The 25,338-nt window shown below is 41.7% G+C and overlaps 1 protein-coding gene across 1 annotated transcript in view; it reads left to right on the forward strand.

Annotated features, from left to right (window-relative positions):
* The first annotated feature begins 305 nt into the window (after positions 1-305).
* The window catches only part of ACTR3 (actin related protein 3), a 64,118-nt gene continuing 39,085 nt past the window's right edge, over positions 306-25,338 (forward strand). The window contains exons 1-2 of the mRNA XM_079782461.1: positions 306-584; positions 24,712-24,767. Coding sequence (XP_079638587.1) covers positions 541-584; positions 24,712-24,767 — 100 coding nt within the window. The 5' untranslated portion in view covers positions 306-540. The remainder of the gene's footprint in view (positions 585-24,711; positions 24,768-25,338) is intronic.

The raw sequence follows: 25,338 nt of genomic DNA on the forward strand, positions 1-25,338 counted from the left end.
TTGAGACTAAAAGCCCTTTCAGCTTCCGAAGCACTGGAGGCTCGGGCCGCCTTCCCCGCCCCTCCGCTCCCGGAAAACCCGCAGTGGATTTCACTCACGGAGGGACGGGAGCGGCCGCCGGCGACGCCCCTCACTGCGCATGCTCTCTCGCCCCGCCCGCTCGGAGCCGGAAGCGGAGCTCGCAGCCGGCCCGGCCTGGCCAGGGCGTCGGCAGCGGCGGCCATCTTGGCTTCCCCGGCGAGGCGGCGAGAGGGGAAGAAGTTGTAGGGTGGGGGCCGGAGTGAGGAGGAGGGGAGAGGAGGGGGAGGAGGCCGCGGTGGGGCAGGGCGGGGACTGCCTGCCCGCCTGGGTTGCGGAAGTGGTAGCCGCTGACCGAGCTTGCTGCTTTCTCGCTGCTGCTTCAGCTTCCCGGTTCCCCCACGGACGGAGAGGGCGGCCCGGCTGTGGATGGTCAGATAGCTCCTGTCTTCCGCCGCCGATCCCTGGCCACAACCAGTACGGAGCAGACGGCGGCAGCGGCAGCAGCAGGCGAGGAGGAAGATGGCGGGACGGCTGCCGGCCTGTGTGGTGGACTGTGGCACCGGGTACGGGGGCTTGCGGGCGGGGGTGGGGAAACTGAGGCTGAGGTGGGAAAATGGCGGGGAGGAGGAGGAGGTCGGGGGATGAATGGTGCGGCCAGGTGCCGCCGCCTGCTCTGGTGTCAGCTCTGGTCCGGTCGGGGTGCGAGGGGTGGGGCCCGGCGAGACAGGCCGCCCGCGTTCCCGGTTTCACACTCGGGGACTTGGGCGGGTGCGCGGGGCCGGGAACCCCCCCACGGGATGGATTTCTCCGCGAACCCCTCCTGCCCTCCCCCCGCCGCGGTGGGCTGCCGCCCGGGGCGCGCGGACGCGGTGCGGGGGTCGCCGCGCCCGGCGCCGGCTCGCCCTTCCCGCCGCGCCCGGCTCCCTTCCCTCCGCGTCCTTCCTGCCCGTGGTTGGGGGCCCGGGGGCTCGGGCTCGGGCGCGGGGACCGGCTCGGCGGAGGAGCGAGAAAAGAGAAGCGCTCCTGGTCGGTTTTGCAAGATCGCGGTGACAACCCTGCCCAGGGTGTGGGTGGGGAAGGGGAAGCATCGGCCTCGGAAAATGGGAAGCTAAATCGGGGCTTTCATTGGCCACCCACCTCCTCCTCCTCCTCTTCCACTCCCGGCCTTTTCCCTCTCAGCCTGCGTGTTAACCGGCGCACCGAGGCACATTTTAATTTGAGAAAGATGTCATGTGTTCCTTCTCTTGCCTTAAAAAAAGTCCCCCAGTGAGCAAGCGCGCCGCAACTTCCTTAGTTTTGTCAAAGCCGCTTCCTGCTTTCAGTCTTTCATACCCTTATAAGGTAGTTTTTCGTTTCCAACCTGAGCACATCTTATTTAGAACTTTCAAAATTAAGCCCATTTCAAATAGACCCGAGTTACTGGTGCTAGGTGTCAAATTATGTGAACTTAAAAAAAATGTATTTGTTTTCCGGGGATGGAGGATGGGCAGCACCCAGGAAAACAGTTTTCAGTGGTGTGCCTTCATTCTGTGCCGGCCTCTTACAGCGAGAAGGAAGGCAGGGAGTGAAGGAGGGGATGTGCTTACTTTTCCAAGAGCTGTTGATCATAGATCTGTGGTGTCATTTACTGAAACACAGAATGGCGTTAAAAAGTGGTCTTTTCCTTTTGCATTATTAGGCGTTGTAAAGAGTTATACCACACTTTGGAGTTATATATAGAAAATACTGTCTATATTTTAATGTAGAAGGACCGCTTTATGTTACTGTATTGGAAGTGTTTTCTTTTTGTGGATGTGTCCTGCGCTGATTTATTATTAAATAAATCATCTGTTGATTTCCAAAATACTCCCAATTTTTTTGGGGGGTGGGGGCGGGGTTGGGAGAGGTGGATTGCCAGTCTTCATCTCCCACCCTTTATTTTGGGGCAAACCATTCTTAAAGGATGCTCCTCTATTTGCTCTCTGTAAAATTTCTCTTAACTTTATGCTAGTGTGGCAGTTTCTAAAATCCCAGCCATGCACAGGGAAACAACCCATCTATTAATATTTTCCCTTGGGGAAAATTAGCCTAGTTTAGCCTTGGTTACATGTATTTTTTTTTTTTTTTTGTGGACAGCTTATTAAAGCTACTTTTCTTAATCCAGTCTTACTTTCCAGTATTTTCTTTTTCTCCCTTCTTACTCTAATTGGTGAATAGTTTTATGTTCAGGGTTAGTTTGAAAATCAGATTTGGCCTGACTGAGAAGGAATTTTCAGTGTTTTGTTAAACTGAAAAATATTGCTACATAGTTAATATTTTTATACTTTAGAAATTATTGGGTTGTCAATAAAATTAGTATAGATAATTGTCACCCTCACCCCAGTAAATAACATCTTAAGTAGGATGTTACCTTGTCTTCCTTCATTTTTTTCCCCTTTTGAAATACAGTTTTGATTATATTTGAATTAGTATACTAGATATTTCATTGAGGTTAACTGTCCTTAAGTGACCTTTCTGATAGGGCAACTTTGACCTTAAAACACCTGCCAAGTGACCAGGAGGTGTGGGGAGGGTTCAGTTTATATTTAGGATATTTTTGTTTTAACATTTCAGTTATTACTACTTTGTTACATTTTACATTAGTTTTACCTCACAAAGAGGGGTTGTTAATTGGACACTCATTATGATTTCAATGGAACTGATTAGGATTCCTCATTGCCCATTACTTTCTTTTACAAAACATCTATCACAATTTGAAATTCCATCTTTAGAGATCCATTTATTTTGGTCTTCAAAGGCTTTTTGGTCTTTCAGTTGCCTTTTAATGTAACTACTAGAATAGACCTTTAGCTTTATTATTAGCACATAGAGGATAGCTCATTGAGATTGGACCGTGGGACAAGCATCTCTAAGTGAGGCCTTACTTGATAGGGAGTTTTGTTTCAGAATAGTGTGTGTGGTCTCCAGATGCAAATTGTGCACCTATAATTTCTTTTAAAAAAAAAATATTTTATTGATTTTTTTACAGAGAGGAAGGGAGAGGGATAGAGAGCTAGAAACACCGATGAGAGAGAAACATCGATCAGCTGCCTCCTGCACACCCCCTACTGGGGATGTGCCTGCAATTAAGGTACATGCCCTTGACCGGAATCGAACCTGGGACCCTTCTGTCCGCAGGCTGATGCTCTATCCACTGAGCCAAACCAGTCAGGACTGCATCTATAATTTCTGTATTCCTTTGTGCTTTAGAGAATGCATTCATGTCTGAGGTCTAATTGCAGTTACCCACTTAATGTAAGTGAAAAATGAAAACCTTAATCAGGTTGCTCATTCCATTTAATTATATACATTAGGCAAAAGGTGACTGAAGAAAGTGGCCATCTATGAAACTTGGTGATCTTAGGTAAGAAAAGCTGTAAGAGTTAGGAAACAAAGCTTAGAACTAGAATTTAAAAATCCTTCAGCAAAGATCCTTTATCTCAACATATGATGAATCACTTAAGCTCAGATCATAAAAAATAACTCCTTTTGAAAAAAATTTAGAAAGAAATAGTTCTTTCATATTGACACCCTATCTACACACTTTTTTGGTTTGTATTAGAATAGTGCTGCAGAATAAAATTTGGCCACAAAGATTCTCATTGATAGAATTGGTTGCTTAAGAACTAAATTACAGAACTTAAAGCTACAACCAGTGTTGAGGAAACATTTTTTTTAAATATATATTTTTTATTGATTTCAGAGAGGAAGGGAGAGGGAGAGAGAGCTAGAAACATCAATAATGAGAGAGGATCATGGATCGGCTACCTCCTGCATGCCCCCTACTAGGGTTTGAGCCTGCAACGCAGGCATGTGTCCTCGAACCAGGGATCCTTCAGTCCCCAGGCCGATGCTCTATCCACTGAGCCAAGCCGGCTAGAGTGAGGAAAACATTTTTTTAAAAGCACTTTTAACTTTTAAACACATGAAAAGTTAAAATTATCTCGTTATTTTTTTTGCATGTTTTCACTCACATTTCAGTCAAGCCAAATAAAGGAGCTTTTAATGTACTTTTATTATGTTGTGGCTTGGTTACAGAGCTCTGCATTGTAAAATTTCTTTTCCCCCTTTAAGACTCCTCCCCTCCCCTCCCCGCCCCCCCGCCCCATATATATTGCATCGGTAAATTATTTCCATTGATTATGATAGCAGAGGTTAATAGCCTTATTGTAGAACTATTAGATATATTTAGATCTAGGATAAATTAAGGAATTTCCCTAATTGACTTAACTTCTTAGCAGTCTTAAAATGTAATCGTAAATATTTTGTTGGAGTCCATTCATAAGGAGCTTATTTTATTCATCCTGTAACCACATTCTAGCAATGAGTATAGATGGGATGACCTTGAGAGCAGAGGGGAAGGGCTGAGTGCATGGGGGAAAACAAGTGGAAAGTTCATGTTTCTTACATTAATTCTATACATGTTATTTTATAATGCTATTTATTTCTCCAACTAGCTCCAAGGGCAGAAATAGTCACTATATCTGTTACCCCAAAAAAGTTCCTTAAAATTTTTATTCCTTCATGGGTCATGTTTTGCATGCTGTTTGAAGTAACAGACATGTTCCAGTTGAGAAGTTAATCTTACTTAGATTTTCCTAAAATCTCTTTCTCCTTTTTTCCTTTCCTGATTATTTTGTGATGAAACATTGATTTTTGGATTGGATATATGTTGTATCTAATGAAATTTCCAGCCTTATTGTAAAATGCAGTTCAAAATTTTTATTTTTAAGCATAGAAGGGAAAGATCCACCAGTAGAGGACTTGCTGGTCAGGTTTTTTAGTTATCCTATTTAAACTTGTGACAACTATTTTTTAAACCTAATTTTACAAAAGTAAGAAAATTAGATTAGAAAATTTAAATTACCTTTTTAATGTCATGTAGTTAGCAGCTAGTACGAGTTGCTATTTGGACTTAAGCTTTCCTGTACTTGAGCCCTGTGTTTTTCTATTACACTATAGGGACTCGGCCTCTTTTCAGAACTATGCACTTTGCTTTATTTTTATTGGTAAGATCAACTCAATTTATTCTTGTTTAAAGTAATCGTTAAAAAATCCTAGTATTACTCATTTGATTTAATTAATTAGAGAAACCTTATTGTGCAAATCTTTCTGACTTAAGATTTTTTTCCTCATTATGTGGATTCTTTGACTTACTTCCTTATAACTTTCCTTAAATGTATTCTCTAGAAAAAATTTACTCTTATAAAAGAGAGAGAGAAAAACAGACAAAAGGTTTTGTTTATCAGGTAATAACAGCTGACATTTATCAAGAATTGTGTGTCAGGCCCTGTGCTAAATGCTTTATATTATCTCATTTACTTTTCACATTAACTGAGAAGTATTATCTCCATTTTATAGACTAGAAAATTTAGGGTGAGGGAAGTTAAACCGCTTGTCCAAGGTATTGTAGCAAATAACTGATGGAGCCACCATACAGGATGGGGCAAAAGTAGATTTGCAGTTGTGGGTATGGGAAACACAAGAGTTTATTTCTTGTATTATTATTTATTAATTATTGTATTTTCTATAAGAAAAACTAAAAACCTACCTCAGTGGTCTGCAAACTCATTAGTCAACAGAGCCAAATTAGTCAACAGTACAACGACTGAAATTTCTTTTGAGAGCCAAATTTTTTAAACTTAAACTTCTTCTAATGCCACTTCTTCAAAATAGACTTGTCCAGGCCGTGCTGTTTTGTGGAAGAGCCACACTCAAGGGGCCAAAGAGCGCATGTGGCTCGGGAGCCTCGGTTTGCAGACCACTGACTTACCCCTTTTGCCCCACCCTGTATAGTGGTCTCCTTATATAGAAGATGAGCCTTTGATAGGATGTTGATTAAGGCAGAAAGCAATGTTAGTAATTAAGTACTGCTTGCACAGGTATTGTCAAATCAAGTCTTAGCAGCAGGCCAGGCACTCTTGGAAATATAATGAAAATGCATAATAAAATCCGCTTTCAGGAATCTTAATGACAAGAGCTAAAAATCATTTAAAAAATTAGAGGCTGATGGAAGACTGCATTAATCAAACATTAAGATACTTAACTTTTCTGACAGCAATAGCTATATTCTGTAGGTTGTAAGGAAAGAAAGGGATTATTGTCATGAAGAGTCAAGAAATGTTTAGTAAAAGTAGGATATGAGCTCTCTTTTTAAGGATTTGGAAGGATGCAGAAGGAAAAGCATATATAACAAAATGGAAAGAGTAACTGGTTCTTGTCTTTAGCCCTCTTAGCATGTGTTGCATATTCCCCACATTATGAATTGACTACATAACAACATAATGCAGACTAGATTATGTAATGTGTAAAGGTGCTAGCACTTATTGAGCACTTACTGTGTACCCAGGTGTTCATTATATGTCAGCAAAGTTTTGATTCAAAGTAATTTTACATGACAAAGAATAAAAATCTAGGAGAATAGGGAAATGTTGAAAATAGGAATTTCAGAATATTTTCAGGGTGGAATGCAGTAGGATCAGATGTAAAAGAGGTATTTTTGGGATGCAGTTATGGCACCTGGCACAGAAGTAGGAACTAAATTTTTTTTTTTTGAATGAATGAATAAATGAATGAATAAACAAGAATTAGGGGTTTGATTTACAAAACTGCTTCAGAAACACCCATACCCAGTGACTCAGGATCTCAAGGGTTACGCCTAGGAATATTCATTTTAATAGGCTTCCTAGATGATTTTTAATTAGCCCTCTAAACACTAGCTTTGCAGAGTGGGCTGAAATAAGGTATTGGCAGTGGGAATGGAGTAGAAGAGAGAAATTTGGGAAAGGTTGTTTCTTTTATTTAGTTTGTACCTTTCTTCTGGCAATTATATTGCCACTAGAGGCCCAGTGCACAAAATCTGTGCACAGGTACAGTCCCTAGGCCTGGCTGGCCATCAGGGACGATCAGGTTCCCCACTTCCTGGCCTCCCGGCCTCCTCCTTCCCTTGCTCCCTCAGCGCCCTGCTGCCACCGCTGGTTGCCCACCATGTTCCGTGCCACCCCCTGGTGGTCAGCGCATGTCATAGACAGCAATCAAACTCTCAATCGAACTCCTGAGGGAACAATTTGCATATTAGCCTTTTATTATATAGATTGTTTATTTATGGTCAGCATGATCTTTGCAATCATAGCTGTTTTTCATTTCAAGCTCTACCATTTAGTATGACCTGAAGCTGTACACTTCAAATGCTGCAGGTATTATTTTTTTTCATCTGTTATTTGGCAATCATAATATCTAAATTTTTTTTGAGATAATGAATAAAAGTGGTTCATCACAGTGATTGGCATACAGTAAGAGCCCAATACATTGTAATTATTTCAATTATCAGTTAGCCCCCCCCCCTTTTTTTTTAAATTGAATTGAAGGTTTTAAGGAAAGGAACACAGTGTCATGCCTGTTTTCTTATCTCCAGCTAGTCTCTTATCCTATTTTTTACTCCTTAGGAGGAGAGTATGTTCAAAATAGGGCTAAATTTTCCTTCACAGTATTCCTCCTTGTTCAGCATGCTTCCCCTCCTCCAACATGTGGAAACTGATAAATGCTTGGACTAGGGGCAGAAGTGTGGAATGGTTAAAAGGTAGCTCCAAGCAATATATCTTCTGAAACAAATCCTCTATAAAAACATTTGAATGCTCACCTGTAATTCTATTGGACTTGTGGCCTCTTTTATGGCACTACTGATCTGTAATAGCCACTGGCATAGAGAGGCAAGAGCAGTTAGGTAATAACACTACATTAACATGCTTTATAGCTTACCAAGTACTTATAAATACATGCATTATTTAGTCACAGTGCAAAATAAGGTGATGTTATTGGATTAATGTTTTAAGTTTGGTTCTTCAGAATAGGATAGTGATTCATATTACTTTGTGTGCTATTTGTTTTATAACTTTATGTGGGTCTTTATATCATAAAATATATAAAAGGTTGAGTAATACCAAGGCAAATAGACAAATATCCTAATTTTTCCAAAGGACCATTTTGTAGAATTTTAATACTTTTCTTTCAAAATTTTTTTCAAAACCATTCCAAACTGTTGATTTAAACTCGTCATTCTTACATACTCCTTGTAACCAGGAAAGGAACAGACTTGGATTTGCGTGGTCAGGTATATTCTTTTTGCCTTCTACTCTTCCTCCCTACCCCTATCTCAAAAAACATTTTCTCCATCTGTTCTGATGCTGAATATTTCATCTTTAAACATTCTCTCCTTTAAGGATTCTTGCCCTTTGTGAAGGGTGTCTTTGAGACTTAGTCATTTACAATAATTAGTGTGAATGAGCCATTGCTACAAGGAGAATAAAAGTCTTAAAGGGGAAATACCTTTTAGGGTTGGTTTTTGAAATTATTTAAAAAAGTAAACTACATAGTATTGGTCTATGACAGTGGTCGGCAAACTGCGGCTCGCGAGCCACATGCGGCTCTTTGGCCCCTTGAGTGTGGCTCTTCCACAAAATACCATGTGTGGGCGCGCACGTACAGTGCAATTAAAACTAAGTGGCCCATGCACAGAAGTCGGTTTTCGGCTCGCAAAAGAAATTTCAATCGTTGTACTGTTGATATTTGGCTGTGTTGACTAATGAGTTTGCCGAGCACTGGTCTATGATAAAATACAAGTGTTCAGTTATTTAAAGTTTTAGAGCTTAGTGTAATTAAATACAGTGCACTTTTCTTCTGCTATGTAAGCATTTTTAAAATTCAGTTACTTAAGGCTACAGAAATAGCATTTAATGTGCATTTGTGACACTTTCATGAATTAAGGGAAGTGCCTAATGACTCACATTAAATTGTGGAGCTGCAAAAGAATTTGAGAAATAATTTAAACCATCCTTTTTACAAGTGAAATAGAGGTCCAGAGTTGAGAAATGTCTTTCAGGATTGTTCCTAGTTATTGATTGACTAGAGGCCCGGTGCATGAAATTTGTACACAGGGGAGGGGGGGGTCCCCCTTAGCCCAGCCTGCACCCTCTCCAATCCAGGACCCCTTGGGGGATGTCTGACTGCCGGTTTAGGCCCGATCCCGGGGATTGGGCCTAAACCGGCAGGTGGACATCCCTCTCACAATCCTGGACCACTGGCTCCTAATCACTCACCTGCCTGCCTGCCTGGTTGACCTTAACTGCCCCCCACCCCGCCAGCCTGGTTGCCCCCCAACTGCCCACTCCCTGCCAGCCTGATCACCCCTCACTGCCTCTGTGTGCCAGCCTGATCATCCCTAACTGCCCCCCGCTGCTGGCCAGGTTGCCCCCAACTGCCCCCCCCCCGCCAGCCTGGTCGCCCTCAACTGCTGCCTCCCCCCACCTCGCCGGCCTAGTCACTCCTTACTGCCCCCCCCCGCCAGCCTAATTGCCCCCACTTGCCCCCCCTGCTGGCCTGGTCACCCCCAATTGCACCCTGCCTGTCGGCCTGGTCGCCCCTAACTGCCCCCAGCCCCCGCTGGCCTGGTCGCCTCTTACTGCCCCTCCCCCCACCGGCCTGGTCACCCCCAACTGCCCCCCCTCCCAGCCTGGTCGCCCCACGCAGCCTGCTGTTCAGTCATTTGTTCGTCCCTCACTAACCTCCCTGCTGGCCTGGTCGTAGGCAGCCATCTTGTGAGGGCGTGATGGTCAATTTGCATATTACCTATTTATTATATAGGATAGGATAGCATTGTTGAGTTCTTTTAAATTTTCTTTGGCGTTCACATTCATGGGTTATAGTAGTTGAAATTTCTTATTAGTAATTAATATGCCATAATGTGTTAATTATAGTTAAGGTAATTTTGGTTGAGGCCTGGTACAGCATGTGCATGAGAATTCTTTAGTGTTTTTGTTGTAATATAAACACATTATGTGAGAAATAAAAAAATATATAATTTGATGTTCCCCAATATAACATTTTAAACCAAGTTTAGAAAAAATTTTTGTGAAATGAATGCTCTTTATAAAGAACTATGCTTTTCATTGTTTGAGTCATACAAATCTTAAATATATTTATTTTAGTTTTTGGATTTCAGTTATTTACATGGGATATGTACAAATGAGACATTTCAAGGCCCTGTAATAGTTTTGTACCTTCTCTTCTTTTTTAATCCTTACCTGAGGATATGTTTTTATTGATTTGAGAGAGAGAGAGAGGGAGGGAGGAAGGGAAGGGGAAAGAGAGAGAGAAAGTAAGAAAGAGAAACATCTGTTGGTTGCCTCCCTTACTCTCCTTAACCTGGGATCAAACCACCAACCGAGGTATGTGCCTTGATGGGGAATCAAACCCGCAACCTTTTCAGTGTAAGGGACCATGCTTCAAAAGACTGAGCCACCCAGCCAGGACTGTTTATAACCTTTTTAGAAACCCTTTGAAGTAGGTACTATTATGTAATTACCATTTTAAAGATGAGGAAACTGAGGTATGGTGAACTTAATTGCTAAAGTAAATAGTGGATACAGTTAAGTAATAAATCTAGAATTTGAGCCCTGAGGCAGTCTGATTCTATAGTCCATTGATATGCTGCCCCCAGTTGGGATATATTCAACAAGGATGGTTAAATTGCTAACCCAGTTTTTGAAGAATGTTCGAATTTGAATTTACATATAAAACAATAAATCTACATTTAGAACTACTAATTTTTGTACAAATATGAAATATACTAGAGGCCCATTGCATGAAATTCGTGCAGGACAGGGGTCCCTCAGCCCAGCCTATCCCCTCTCACAATCTGGGACCCCTCGCTCCTAACCGCCTGCCTGCTCACTCCTTACCGCCCACCTGCTCGCTCCTTACCACTTGGCTTGCCGCTCCTTATCGCTAGGCAGGAGAGGCTCCCACCACCACCGCTGCGCTCGCCAGCTGTGAGCCCGCTTCTGGCTGAGTGGTGCTCCTGCTGTGGGAGTGCACTGACCACCAGGGGGCAGCCCCTGCGTTGAGTGTCTGCCCCCTGGAGGTCAGTGTGCATCATAGCGACTGGTCGTTCCGCCGTACAGTCACTGGGCTTTTATTATATAGATAGGGAAGTCTTAGTGACTAATTTATTGCTTTGATTAACCTAAAATACATGCATGTTAAATGATAAAGGCTTACTCATTAGCAGTGTGAATATTGCAAGGACATGTTGTATCTAACATGATAAAATTGACAATTGCTGGTTAACTCAGGACAGTTCAATTAAGGAAATGATATTTCATTACATATAATTTTTAAAATGAAGGTATTTCTGAAGCTGCAATTTGAAAATGAATAATTTATGCATTAAAAAAGTAATTCCTCTCTCTTTAATAACTGAATAAAACACAGAAATGAAATAGTTCACTAGAATAACTTAATAGTCCTGGCCCGTGTTGTTTAGTGGTTAGAGCCTCAGCCTGTGCACCGAAAGGGTCTCGGGTTCAATTCCCTATCAAGGGCACATGCCTGGGTTGCAGATTCACTCCCTTGCCCTGGTCTGGGAGCTTATGGGAGGCAACCAATCCATGTGTCTCTCTCACATTGATACCTCCCTCTCTCCCTTCTTCCCTCCCTCCTCTGCCCTTGATTCCCTTCCACTCTTTCTAAAAATCAATGGAAAAATATCCTTGGGTGAGGATTAACAAAAAAGAAAAACAAAAAAGAATAACTTAATACAGGACTATTAAAATTTTTTTTTTATTAAACTCAGAAGACCTTAGTATTTGACTCTGAAAATAAAGAATATATAGATTAAGGGAAACTGGGTTACCACAAAGTAGTTTTTTCTAAAATAGAACTAAAGATTGTTATCCCGAGTGTATGAAGATTTAGATGCATTTTATATAAAAAGCACACAGGGTTTTAGTAAAAGCTTGTATGTTTCCTGTTTGAAAGTATTTAAAAATTTTGCTGTATAATAATAAAAGTAGAGGTAACAGAGCAAAGAAGAGAGAACTTTTAGTTTTTTTCCCTTGCCTTTTCTTGGTTAATTTGTTATTTGTTTAAAAGATTAGTTGAAAATTTTATTGCTTTCAAAATGCCTTTCAAAGGGACCTGCTTTGCTTATTTCAGATTGCCTTTCTGTCAGGAAAGTTACTTAAAACAAGGGTTTGATATATATATTTTTTAAGTGAACAGGAATTAAAATTGATAGGAAGACTGTGAGAAGAAGAGAAATGTAACTTGTTGCTATATCAGTGAGGAATCTTGGATGCAAACAACATAATGACTCTAGCTAAAATAAAGCAAAAAGAAAAAAGGAATTATTTAAAAGGCAGTGGTGTAGACCACAAAATTGATGGAAGGCTGGAGAACCAGGCTCAGACAAGCAGAGAAAAAGGGAGACTAGGTAACAACACTCTGCCACCAAAGTCATGCTGTGGGAGGTCTGCAGGATGCTGCAACTAGATATTCACCATATGAATTCTAAACCATCTCTTCATCTTGTCAAGATTCAAAGTTCTGATGTAAGCTCAGATTGGCTAGACATAGATCATGTGATGACAGCAGGTCAGTATTAGTTCCTTCCTTCTATAATGGGATGTGTGCTTTTGCCTCCTGCTAAGTCTTAATCTTTGGTGGGTTCCTCAGAAGAGGAATGGGGATTTGATTCTGGCAGAAAAAATGAGTGTCCACTATAGGGGAAAAGATGAGTATGGGAAAATATGTTGATCATTTTTCTTTATGGTGCCTTTAATTCCTTATTTTAATAACTATTTGATCTGTTGCTAACTAGCAGTTTGAATTATTCTTTTCCAAAAGTGCAAAAATCCTTAGAATTTGTGTTTAATCTAAACATGTGAAAGAAGTTTTTTTAAAAGAATAATTGATGGTTTGAGTAATATAGGATTTTTGTTAGAACAGAGGAATAAAAGTATAGTAATTTTGTGATTATGGAATATTTTGGAAATGCAGTGATATGAGAGGCTACTTCTTGAAGGTTTTTAAAAAATATTGAACCCAGAATTATGATTTAAAGAATTTGAGCTGCACTCATTTATTTTTTTCAGAATATAATGAGTTGCGTGCGCGTGCACACACACACACACACTCACTCACTCACACACACACACACCTCTCCCCCCCAAACACGGGAGGAAATAGCTTATGCATTTATTTGTTTATAGTTGGAGAAATTCGTCTTCAGTAAATATCTAGTAAGCATCAACTCTGCAAATGAACACTTTTGCAATACTTTTGTCATGGAGAATATAAAGTTGAACAGAAAATGGTGCCTGCCTTTAGGAAGCTCACATATACACAAATAATTATGACAATGTGGCAAGTGTTCTGGCAGGTATTAATGAAACTTTTTGGAATTATAGGTGAAGGAAAATTTATATTTTCCAGGGAAGATGAAAAAAGTCTTCCTGGTAGAGATACTAACTGAAGGCCTTGACTGATAGGCAGATATAAGGTGCGAGAACAGTGGGAGGAAACAAAGTGAGGTGGGAAAAGGAAAGGTTGAATTTAGGTTTGTTAGGTTTGATATACAAGGAAGTAGTGTGTTTCATATGTTACACAAAAGTATTGAAATGTTTGGTATGGTACAGGGAAGTAGCGAAAGAGTCTGATACATGGAAGATGCTCAGTAAGTGCTTCTTGTTGATTTAAATTTAAAAAGATACGTTGGAACTGGATTATGGAGTTCTGGAAATTCTTAATTCCTTCACCTTTTTCACCCAGTCTTTCAACCCCCCTTTCCTCAGACAGCTGCCAGTCTGTTCTCTGTATCTATGAATCTGTTTATATTTTGTTTGTTAGTTTATTTTGTTCATTAGATTCCACATATAAATGAAATCATATGGTACTTGTCTTTCTTTGACTCGCTTATTTCACTTAGCATAATACTCTCCAGGTCCATCCATGCTATGGCAAAAGGTAAGGGTTCCTTTTTTTTTACTGATGAGTAGTATTTCATTGTGTAAATTGTACCACAACTTTTTTATCCACTCATCTGCTGATGGACACTTGCTCTGCATCCTTAATCTCGGTTAATATAAATAATGTTGCAATAAACATAGGGGCGCTTACAATTTTTTGAATCATTATTTTGGGTTTCTTCGGATATATTCCCAGAAGTGGATTGCTGGGTCATAAGGCATATATATATATACTAGAGGCCCAGTGCATGATTTAATCATGCACCTGGTGCACCAGCTGGCTGGCTGTCCGCTGGTGCCCCAGGCCTTCCGAAAGCCTCCGGCGCGGCAGAGGCTTCCGAAAGGCCTTGTGCCAGAGCAGACAGACAGACAGCTCCCCTGCTTTGGCTTTTGATCGCGGGGGAGCTGGCTGGCTGGCTGTCCGCTGGTGCCCCAGGCCTTCCGAAAGCCTCCGGCGCGGCGGAGGCTTTCGAAAGGCCTTGTGCCGGAGCAGACAGACAGACAGCTCCCCCGCTTTGGCTTTTGATCGCGGGGGAGCTGGCTGGCTGTCTGTCCACTGGTACCCCAGGCCTTCCGAAAGCCTCCGGCACGGCGGAGGCTTTCGAAAGGCCTTGTGCCGGAGCAGACAGACAGACAGACAGCTCCCCCGCTTTGGCTTTTGATCGCGGGGGAGCTGGCTGGCTGGCTGTCCGCTGGTGCCCCAGGCCTTTCGAAAGCCTCCGGCGCGGCCATGGCACAGACGCTGAGCTCGCGGCGCCACTGGCTCCGCGAGCTCAGCGTCCTGCTGGCCCAATCAGCTACCCCGGCCACCCTGAGTCCCGCCCCCTGCGCCTCCTGCTGGCCCAATCGTGGGCGTAGCGGAATGATGGTAATTTACATATTACCATTTTATTATGTAGGATACATATATATATATATATATATATAAAATCATGGTAGCGGGGGCAGAGGCGGTTAGGGGGATCAGGCCAGCAGGGGAGAGCGGTTAGGGGCGATCAGGCAGGCAGGCAGAGGTGTGTGTGTGTGTGTGTGTGTGTACACACACACACACACACACACACATACATATACTAATAAAAGGTTAATATGCTAATTAGACCGATAGACCGGACGTCTTCTGGACAAAGCCACGGTGGCGGTGGCGGGGGCTGAGGCAGAGGCAGTTAGGGGGATCAGGCCAGCAGGGGAGAGCGGTTAGGGGCGATCAGGCAGGCAGGCAGAGGTGTATATGTGTGTGTGTCTGTGTGTGTGTGTGTGTCTGTGTGTGTATATATGTATATATACACACACATATATACTAATAAAAGGGTAATATGCTAATTAGACCGGGTAGACCGGACGTCTTCTGGACAAAGCCACGGTGGCGGGGGCCGAGGCAGAGGCGGTTAGGGGGATCAGGCCAGCAGGGGAGAGTGGTTAGGGGCGATCAGGCAGGCAGGCAGAGTGGTTAGGGCTGATCAGGCAGGTGAGTGGTTAGGAGCCAGCAGTCCCGGATTGTGAGAGGGATGTCCGACTGCTGGTTTAGGCCCGATCCTGCATCGGGCCTAAACTGTCAGTCAGAAATCCCCCGAGGGGGTCCCGGATTGGAGAGGGTGCAGGCCGGGCTGAGGGACTACCCCTCCCCCTGAGGGACACCCCCCTATGCACAGATTTTGTGCACCGGGCCTCTAGTATGTATATGTATGTGTATGTGTATATGTATTTACTGATTTCAGAGAGGAAAGGAGAAGGGGAGAGAGATAGAAACATCAAAGATGAGAGAGAAACATTGATCAGCTGCTTCCTGCACACCCCCCACTGGTAATCGAGCCCTCAGCCTGGTCATGTGCTCTGACCGGGAATTGAACCGTGCCCTCCGGGATCATTGGTCAACACTTAATCACCGAGCCACACTGGCCGGGCGGCAAGGCAGTTATATTTTTAATTATTCCAGGTAACTCCATACTATTTTCCACAGTGGCGGCACCAATATGCATTCCCATCAACAGTACACATGAGTTCCATTTTCTCCACATCCTCCCCAACACTTGTCGATTGTTGTTTTATTGATGATAGCTATTCTGACAGTTGTGAGGTGATATTTTATTGTGGTTTTAATTTGTATTTTTCTGATGATTAATGACGTTGAGCATCTTTTCATATGTCTGTTGGCCATCTGTATGTTCTCTTTGGAGAAGTGTCTGTTCAGTTCCTTTGCCCATTGTTTAATTGGATTTTTTGTTTTGCTGGTGTTGAGTTTTGTTAGTTCTTTATAACGTTTGGATATTAACCCCTTACCAGATATATCATTGGCAAATATTCTTACTAGAGGCCTGGTGCATGAAAATTCATGCACTGGAGGGGGGTTCCCTCAGCCCGGCCTGCCCCCTCTCACAGTCCGGGAGCCCTCAGGGTCGGGAGGTAACCCGGCAATCAGGGGAAGGTGACACCCCCATCACACCTTTGCTGTTGCCACTGCCGGCAGCGTAAGCCTCGGCCAGCCCTGGTTACCTGAGCCTCGGGCGGCCCTTGGCGACTGGGCAGCTGCCATCCCAGGCTTGCCTGTGCCTCAGGCTGGCCCTGGGCGGCTGGGGGGGCAGAGGGGACTGGGGGACTCTGGAGGCAGGCACGCAGAGTGTGCTGCGTGCCTGCCGCCCCAGCGGGGCTGAGGGGACTGGGCGCCGCCATCTTGTGGCTGTGGACACCGCCATCTTTGAGGGTGTGGCAGTCAATTAGCATATTCCCTCCTTATTGGCTGTGGGTGCCTCCATCTTTGAGGGCGTGGGAGTCAATTAGCATATTCCCTCCTTATTGGCTGTGGGTGCTGCCATCTTTGTGGCGGCGTGAGGGTCAATTAGCATATTTCCTTTTTATTAGATAGGAAGACTTAATTTTGTTGATGGTTGCCTTTGCTGTACAAAAACATTTTTGTTTGTTGTAGGCCCATTTGTTAACTTTTTCTTTTGTTTCCCTTGCCTGAAGAGATATATCCAAAAATATTGCTATAAGAAATGTCTGATTGCACTGCCTATGTTTTCTTCTAGGATTTTAATGGTTTTGAGTCTAGCATTTAATTCTTTAATCCATTTTGAGTTTATTCTTGTGTTTGATGTAAAAAGATGGTCTGATGTAATTTTTTTGCAATACCTGTCCAATTTTCCCAGCACCATTTTTCAAGTAGAATATCTTTGTCCCATTGTATATGTTCTTGCCTCCTTTGTAAAATACATATTAATTGACCATAAAGACATGGGTTTATTTTCGGGCTCTCTATTTTGTTCCATTGATGTCTATGTCTATTTTTATGCCAGTACCATGCTATTTTGATTACTATGGCCTTGTAGTATAGTTTGATATTAGGTAGCATGATTCCTCCTACTTTTGTTTTTCTTTTTCAAGATTGCTGTTGCTATTCAGGGTCTTTTGTGGTTCTATATAAATTTTTGGAGTATTTGTTCTAGTCCTGTGGAATACGCCATTGCTATCTATAGATTGCTTTGGGTCATATGGACATTTTAATGGTCTTAATTCTTCCTTTCCATGAACTCAGTATATGCTTTATTTATTTGTATCTTCCTCAGTTTCTTTCTTTAGTGTCTTATAATTTTCTGAGTACAGGTCTATTACTTCCTTGGTTAAAATTGTTCCTAGGAATTTTTTTTTTTTATGCAATTGTAACTGGGATTGTTTTCTTAGTTTGCCTTTCTAATTGTTCATTATTGGTGTGTTAAAATTCAGCTGATTTCTGGGTATTTACTTTGTGTTCTGCTACTTTACTGAATTTATCAGTTCTAGTAGTTTTTTGGTGGAATCTATAGGGTTCTTATGTACAATATCATATCATCTGCAAATATTGACAGTTTTACTTCTTTTCCAATTTGAATGACTTATTTCTTTTTCTTTTTTTTTTTGTCTGATTGCTATGGTTAGGACTTCTACTGTCCTATCTAATAAAAGAGTAATATGCAAATTGACCATACCTCCTCCACACCCACAAGCCATGCCCACCAGCCAATCAGGAGTGAGTATGCAAATTAACCCAACCAAGATGGCTGCGGCCACAGAGAGAGCAGGAGGCTTGGGTTGCCCCAGCAATGGAGGAAGCCAAGCTTTCCACCTGCCCTGGCGGGCCCAGGCCTCCGCTCAAGGCTACAAAGTTTCAATTATAGAAGATAAATAAATCCCAACAAAAATGGCTGCGGCCATGGAGCGAGCAAGAGGCTTGGCTCCGCTCAAGGTTACAAAGTTTCAATTATAGAGGATAAATAAGTCCCAGATACCAGGGCCTCCACTTGGGTCTCCGAGGGGCGTGGCCGGCCTGCAAACCACCACAGGTCCCTCACCCAGGCCGCCCCACGCCCCAAGGGAACCTACACCCTGATCCGGAACACCCTTCAGGGCAAACCAGCTGGTCCCCACCCGTGCACCAGGCCTCTATCCTATCTAATCCTATCTAATAAAAGGATAATATGCAAATTTAACATCACTCCAACACACAAGATGGCTGCCCCCATGTGGTCAAAGATGGCTGCCCCCATGTGGACACAAGATGGCCACCACAAGATGGCCAGCAGGTGGGGGGAGTTGGGAGGGACCAGGTCTGCAAGGGAGAGGGCAGTTGTGGGTGATCAGGCTAGCAGGGGAGGGCAGTTAGGGGTGACCAGGCCAGCAGAGTAGGGAAGTTGGGGGCAACCGGGCCTGCAGGGAAGGGCAGTTGGGTGGGACCCAGGCCTGCACGGGAGAGCAGTTGGGGGGGGACCAGGCCTGCAGGGAGGGCAGTTAGGGGTGACCAGGCCTGCAGGGGAGGCCAGTTGGGGGTGACCAGGCCTGCAGGGGAGGGCAGTTAGGGGTGATCAGGCTGGCAGGCAGAAGTGGTTAGGGGCATTCAGGAAGGCAGGCAGGCAAGCAGTTGGGAGCCAGCAGTCCTGGATTGTGAGAGGAATGTCCGAGGGCCCGTTTAGGCCCGGTCCTACCTGAATCGGGCCTAAACGGGCAGTCGGACATCCCTCGAGGGGTCCCAGATTGGAGAGGGTGCAGGCTGGGCTGAGAGACACACCCCCCCCATGCACAAATTTCGTGCACCAGGCCTCTAGTCTATAATAATAAGAGTGTAATATGCTAATTAGACTGGACATCCTTCTGGACGACCTTCTGGATGAAGCTGGGGCTGAGAGGGAAGCCTGGGTCCCTGGTGCCTGCTGGCGGCCGGAGGAAAGCCTGGGCCCCAGGTGCCAGAGGGAAGCTGGTGCCAGCAGTCAGGGTAAGGAAGGCCTACTCTTGCACGAATTTTGTGCATTGGGCCTCTCGTGTTAAATAAAAGTGGTGAGCTCAGCTGGCATGGCTCAGTGGTTGAGTGTCAACCTATGAACCAGGAGGTCACAGTTCCATTCCTGGTCAGGGCACATACCTACCGGGTTGTGAGCGCTATCCTCATGAGGGGTGTGCAGAAGGCAGCCGATCAATGATTCTTTATCATTGATGTTTCTATCTTTCTCTCCCTCTCCCTTCCTCTTTGAAATCAATAAAAATATAATTTTAAAAGTAAATTAATTAAAAAAAATTGGTGAAAGTGGATATCCCAATGGAAATGCTTTTGATTTCTGCCTATTAAATATGTTGGCTGTGAGTCTTTGGCCTTTTATTATGTTGAGGTATGTCCCTCTATTTTCACTTTGCTGAGAATTTTTATCTTAAACATGTGCTGGATTTTATTAGATGCTTTTTTCTGTATTTATTGGTATGATTATGTCATTTTTATCATTCATGTTTTTTATATGGTGTATCACATTTATTGATTTGTGGCTTTTGTACCAACGTTGTATCTACAGAATACATCCCACTTGATTATGGTCTATGATCTTTTTAATGTATTGCTGGAACCGGCTTGCGAATATTTTATTGAGGATTTTAGCATCTGTGTTCATCAGGGATATTGGCCTATAATTTTTTTAAAAATATATATTTTATTGATTTTTTACAGAAAGGAAGGGAGAGGGATAGAGAGTTAGAAACATCGATGAGAGAGAAACATCGACCAGCTGCCTCCTGCACACCTCCTACTGGGGATGTGCCCGCAACCAAGGTACATGCCTTTGACCGTGATCAAACCTGGGACCTTTCAGTCCACAGGCAGACGCTCTATCCACTGAGCCAAACCGTTTAGGGCGGCCTATAATTTTTTTTTGTAGTATCCTTTTCTGTTTTGTTTTTTTAAAATACATTTTTATTTATTTCAGAGGGAGAAAGGAAGAGAGAGAAACATCAATGATAAGAGAGAATTATTAGTTGGATGCTTTCTGCATGCCCCACACTGGGGATCCAGCCCACAACCTGGCAGGCACGTGCCCTGACCAGGAATTGAACCCTGTCCTCCTGGTTCTTAGGTTGATGCTCAACCACAGAACCACACCAGCTGGGCTGGTTTTGAAATTAGGATAATGCTGGCCTTGTAGAATGAACCTAGGAATTGTTCCTCCTCTTATATTTTTTGGAATAGTTTGAGAAGGATAGGTGTTCTTTGAATGTTTGGTAAAATTCACCCGTGAAGCCATCTGGTCCAGAACTTTTGTTTGTTGGAAGTTGTTTGATTACTGCTTCAGTTTCATTAGTTGTAATTTGTCTATTTAGATTCTCTGATTTTTCCTGATTCATTTTTGGAAGGTTGTATATTTTTAGGAATTTATTTGTTATGTCCTGATTTTCCAATTTGTTGGCATATAGTTGTTTGTAATATTTTCTTATAGTCCTTTGTATTTCTGTGGTGTTAGTTGTTACTTCTCCTCTTTCATTTCTGATTTTTTTAACTTTGAGTCCTCTCTCTTTTCTTCTTGATGAGTTTTATTAGAGGTTTGCCCATCTTGTTTATCTTTTCAGAAACCCAGCTCTTTTTTTCATTTGTCTTTTGTATTGTTTTTTTTAAGACTGTTGCATTTATTTCAGCCCTGATCTTAGTTATTTTCTTCCTTCTTCTCACTTTGGGCTTTGTTTGTTGTTCTTTTTCTAATTACTTTAGGTGTAAGGTTAGATGGTTTAATTTGAGATTTTTCTTGTTTCTTGAGATAGGCCTGTAACGCTATGAATTTCCCTTTTAGGACTGCTTTTGATGTGTCTCAGAAATTTGGGATTGTTGTGTTCTCATTTTTATTTGTTTCAAGGTATCTTTTGATTTCTTCTTTGATCTCACTTTTAACCCATTTATTGTTTAGTATCATGTATCTTAGTCTCCATGTTTTTGTGTGTTTTTCAGGTGTTTTTTTTTTTTTTTCTTGTGGTTGATTTCTAGTTGCATACCATTATGGTCAGAGAATATGCTTGATATGACTTCAGTCTTCTTAAATTTATTGAGACTTGTCTTGTATTTTAACATGTGGTCGATCCTAGGAAACGTTCCATGTACACTTGAAAAGAATGTATATTCTGCTGCTTTGGGGTAAAATGCTTTAAAAGATACCAATTAAATCCTTATGATCTAGTGTGTCACCTAAGACCACTGTTTCCTTTTTGATTTTCTCTCTGGAAAATCTATCGATTGATATAAATGGGGTGTTAACTTACTCTGTTATGACTGTATTACTGTCAATCTCTCTATTCATGTCCATCAAGATTGCCTTTATGTATTTAGATGCTCCTATGCTGGGTGTTCCCTTTATCATTATGTAGTGTCCTTCTTTGTCTCTTACTATAGCCTTTGTTTAAAGTCTATTTTGTGAAATATTTCCATTTGTATGAAATACCCTTTTTTATCCCTTCAAAAGGAGTTTCTTTTAGTCAGAGAGGAACTTTTCTGCCATCTACTTGTCCAATTTCTTCTGGGTGGCTATCAAAAATTTTGAGTTTATTGTAAAAAATGTCTTAATCAAATTAGCCATTTCAAGTATGAAAACTGATAGATTTAAGTTAGGTTAATGGAAGTTTACTTTTTTTTGGAAGTTTACTTTTGGAAAGCTTTTTATTTGATAGTTTTAAGTATATTATTTCATATTTTTCTAATAATTTTAATTATATAAAAATTTAAGCAAACTTCTTATAGTTAGCTATACCAAGCTCCCTCCAGCTTATTAGAATATGCTCTTTAAAAAAGGGAAAAAAGAGAGAGAATTCATGGACATGCACAACAGTGTGTTGATATGGGAGGTGTATGTATGCAAGAGGGCAGAGATGGGATAAATGGTAATGGAAAAAATAAAATAAAAGAATGTATTCTTCAAATATTACTATATTTTATATGCATTGATATGTAAAGGGTTAGAAATGTACTGCCTATTCCAGCTCATACTTTTAGACTCAGCTTTTAGACTCAGTTCCTTCAAATCTCCCTAGAATCTTTTCCTCTCATCTCTTCTACTTTCCCTATTTAAATGCTTCTATTCTTTTCTTATATATGAGCGTTAAAGTGTTTTATATGAGCACTAGAGGCCCAGTGCACGAAATTCGTGCAAGGGGGTGGGAGGGTATGTGTTCCTCAGCCCAGCCTGCACCCTCTCCAATCTGGGACCCCTTGAAGGATGTCCGACTGCCCACTGGGATTGGGCCTAAACGGGCAGTCAGACATCCCTCTCACAATCCAGGACTGCTGGCTCCCAACCCCTTGCCTGCCTGCCTGCCTGATTGCCCCTAACCACTTCTGCTTGCCAGCCTGATCACCCCCTAACCACTCCACTGCCGGCCTGATCGATGCCTAAATGCTCCCCTGCCAGCCCAATTGCCCATAACTGCCCTCCCCTGCTAGCTTGGTCACCCCTAACTGCCCTCCCCTGCTGGCCTGGTCACCCCTAACTGTCCCCCCCTGCAGGCCTGGTCGCCCCCAACTGCCCTGCCCTGCTGGCTCCGTCACCTCTAACATCCCTCCCTTGCCAGCCTGGTTGCCCCTAATTGCCCTCCCCTGCTGGCCCAGTCACACTTAACTGCCCTCCCTTGCCGGCCTGGTCACTCCCAACTGCCCTCCCCTGCAGGCCTGGTCACTCCCAACTGCCCTCCCCTGCAGGCCTGGTCCCCCCCAACTGCCCTCTCTTGTAGGCCTGGTCCCTCCCAACTGCCCTCCCCTGCTGGACTGATCGCCCCAACTGCTCTCCCCTGCTGGCCATCTTGTGTCCACATGGGGGCGACCATCTTGTGTGTTGTAGTGACGGTCAATTTGCATATCACTCGTTTATTAGATAGGATTTTTTTTTTCTTTTTAAAAAATAAATTTATTGGGGTGACATTGGTCAACATGAACATACAGGTTTTGGGTGTGGGTTTCTACGTTACAAGATCTGTGTATTGCACCACTCAAAGTATATGAGTGTTAAAATCTCTCTTTTAAGTCTGAGAGTTCTATAAGTTTCTATTCTGATTTTTTTTATTCTTTTGAGATATTTTCTAAATGCTTTCTGGAACTTTGATTCTTTCTGAACTTTGGATTTTTTTGAGTATTTTCAAAGTCTAATTTTCAAAACATTTTTTAAAGGTTGCTAATAATATAAGAGTTTTTAAAGAGTCAAATTCTTCTTTTGTCATCTAGTTCTTTGCTACCTCTCCACCAGAAAAAATGTGAGGTTTCGAGGGCTCAGCCTAACTCAGCAAATTTATTTCCAGATTTTAGTATATGACCTTCTCTATTTTTTGTTTTTTGATAATTTTTAATTGAATTTATTGGGGTGACATTGGTTAATCAAATTATATAGTTTTCATGGGTACAGTTCTATAATATATCATCTGTATATTGTATTTTGTGTTCACCCCAAGTCAAGTTTCATTTCATCACCATTAATCCCCCCTTACCCTCTTTTACCTCCCTCCACTTTTCCCTCTAGTAATTACCATACTGTTGTCTATTAGGTGTTTTTTTTTTTTTTTTCCCTAATTCCTTCACCTTTTTTACTTGCTCTATTTTTTAGATTGTATTCTACATACCACATTTTTCTTTTAGCCAGGAACCAAATTAATTCTTGGAGGCTGTAACTTTTAAGGTTAAGTTAACCAAGACATTTCCTTTCATATTTTTAAAAAAATTGGTGAAAATACTGGCATCTCTGATAGTCATTAAATACTGTAATTTAGTGATGTATATCCATTGTATTCAGACTTCACTGGATTTTGTTTTTAGTGTCCAGTTATCTCCTAAGTAGCTACCTCCTATCTGCTGCTTGTTTTTTGTTATTGTAAAAATATAGGCAGAATTCACTGTGGTAAAACATTTAAAAAACTATACTTATTAAATTGTAATGCATTCAAATGGTATGAGATGACAGGCTATTAAAATCTTCTCACCCCTGACCATCACCTACCCCAGTTTCCTTCCCTGGGGATAACTACAGTTGCTGATTTCTTTGTACTTTTTTAGAGATATTCTGTGCCTATACAATAAACTATATGTTTTTAATCTTGCTCTTTTACTTTTATACAGACGTAGAATACTTGAAAGAAACTTCGTTCTGTACCTTGCTTTGTTCAATTAGCAATACAATTTGGAGATTGTTTCTATCAGTACATAAGAGTTCTTCAATCTCTTTTTTAATAACTATGTAATATTCCATAGTATAAATTTAGCATATTTAACTAGTTTCTCATTTGATGGTTATTTAAATTATTTCCAGTCTTTTGCTGTTATAAGCAAGGTTGTAGCAAAAAAGATGCAGTATATACATCTAACGTATATGTACAATAACATGGCCTTGTTATATGTTACTTCAAGTATGTATTAATATCTCCACAGGATCAGTTTCTAGACGTGGAAGTGCTGGTTAAAAGCTATGGGTATTTATAATTTTGAAAGTAGAGAAGCTATGGAATTTTATGTATTATTTACCCACCATGGAACTTCACTTTATAATAAATGGAAATCTAAGAATTAAATTAATAATTGATAAGATTTAAGTGAAATCCTTATAAAATTCTTTTTATTTTGCAGGTATACAAAAATAGGATATGCTGGAAATACAGAACCACAGTTTATCATCCCTTCCTGTAAGTGTTTCTTTTAAGCCACAAATTAACAGATTAAAAGATCTTTTTCTTAATTAAAGTAAAACAGATAATCATTTCTGATACACAGTACTATTTAATCCTTTAAATACTATGGTTTGCAAACTTTTAAGTGTGGCCTCATTTCTGCACCTTTAATCATTCATTTCAGCTCTCTGTTTAGCTCCATTTACCAAATCTTCCAAGTATCTCTTTAAAGATAAGATGAAGGAATTAAACAAGCTTCTGCTTTAAGGATATTGCTATTAACAGTATGTGCTTGTAAACTGTTAAGAAGGCATCCCCATCACACACTTAGAAGACTGTCCTTTGGTTTTTGGATATGATTACGTTTTGCAGGGCCTTGTGCTTGTTGACATCATGACCAAAGCTCATCCTTTAAAATAAGGATGGAATTTCATCTTTAGAGATGTTGACTTCAGCTGTTTTCTAATATCTTATAATCACCCAGTGTTATTATTCTGTCCTATTTTGTCTAATTTAATTGAACATCAACTTTCAGTAGTTTGTCTTTAGTTTTTTAAAAATACTCTCATACTTGGCTTTGTTAGAG

The sequence above is a fragment of the Cnephaeus nilssonii genome (genome assembly GCF_951640355.1).
Source record: "Cnephaeus nilssonii genome assembly, chromosome: 10".
Lineage (NCBI taxonomy): Eukaryota > Metazoa > Chordata > Mammalia > Chiroptera > Vespertilionidae > Cnephaeus > Cnephaeus nilssonii.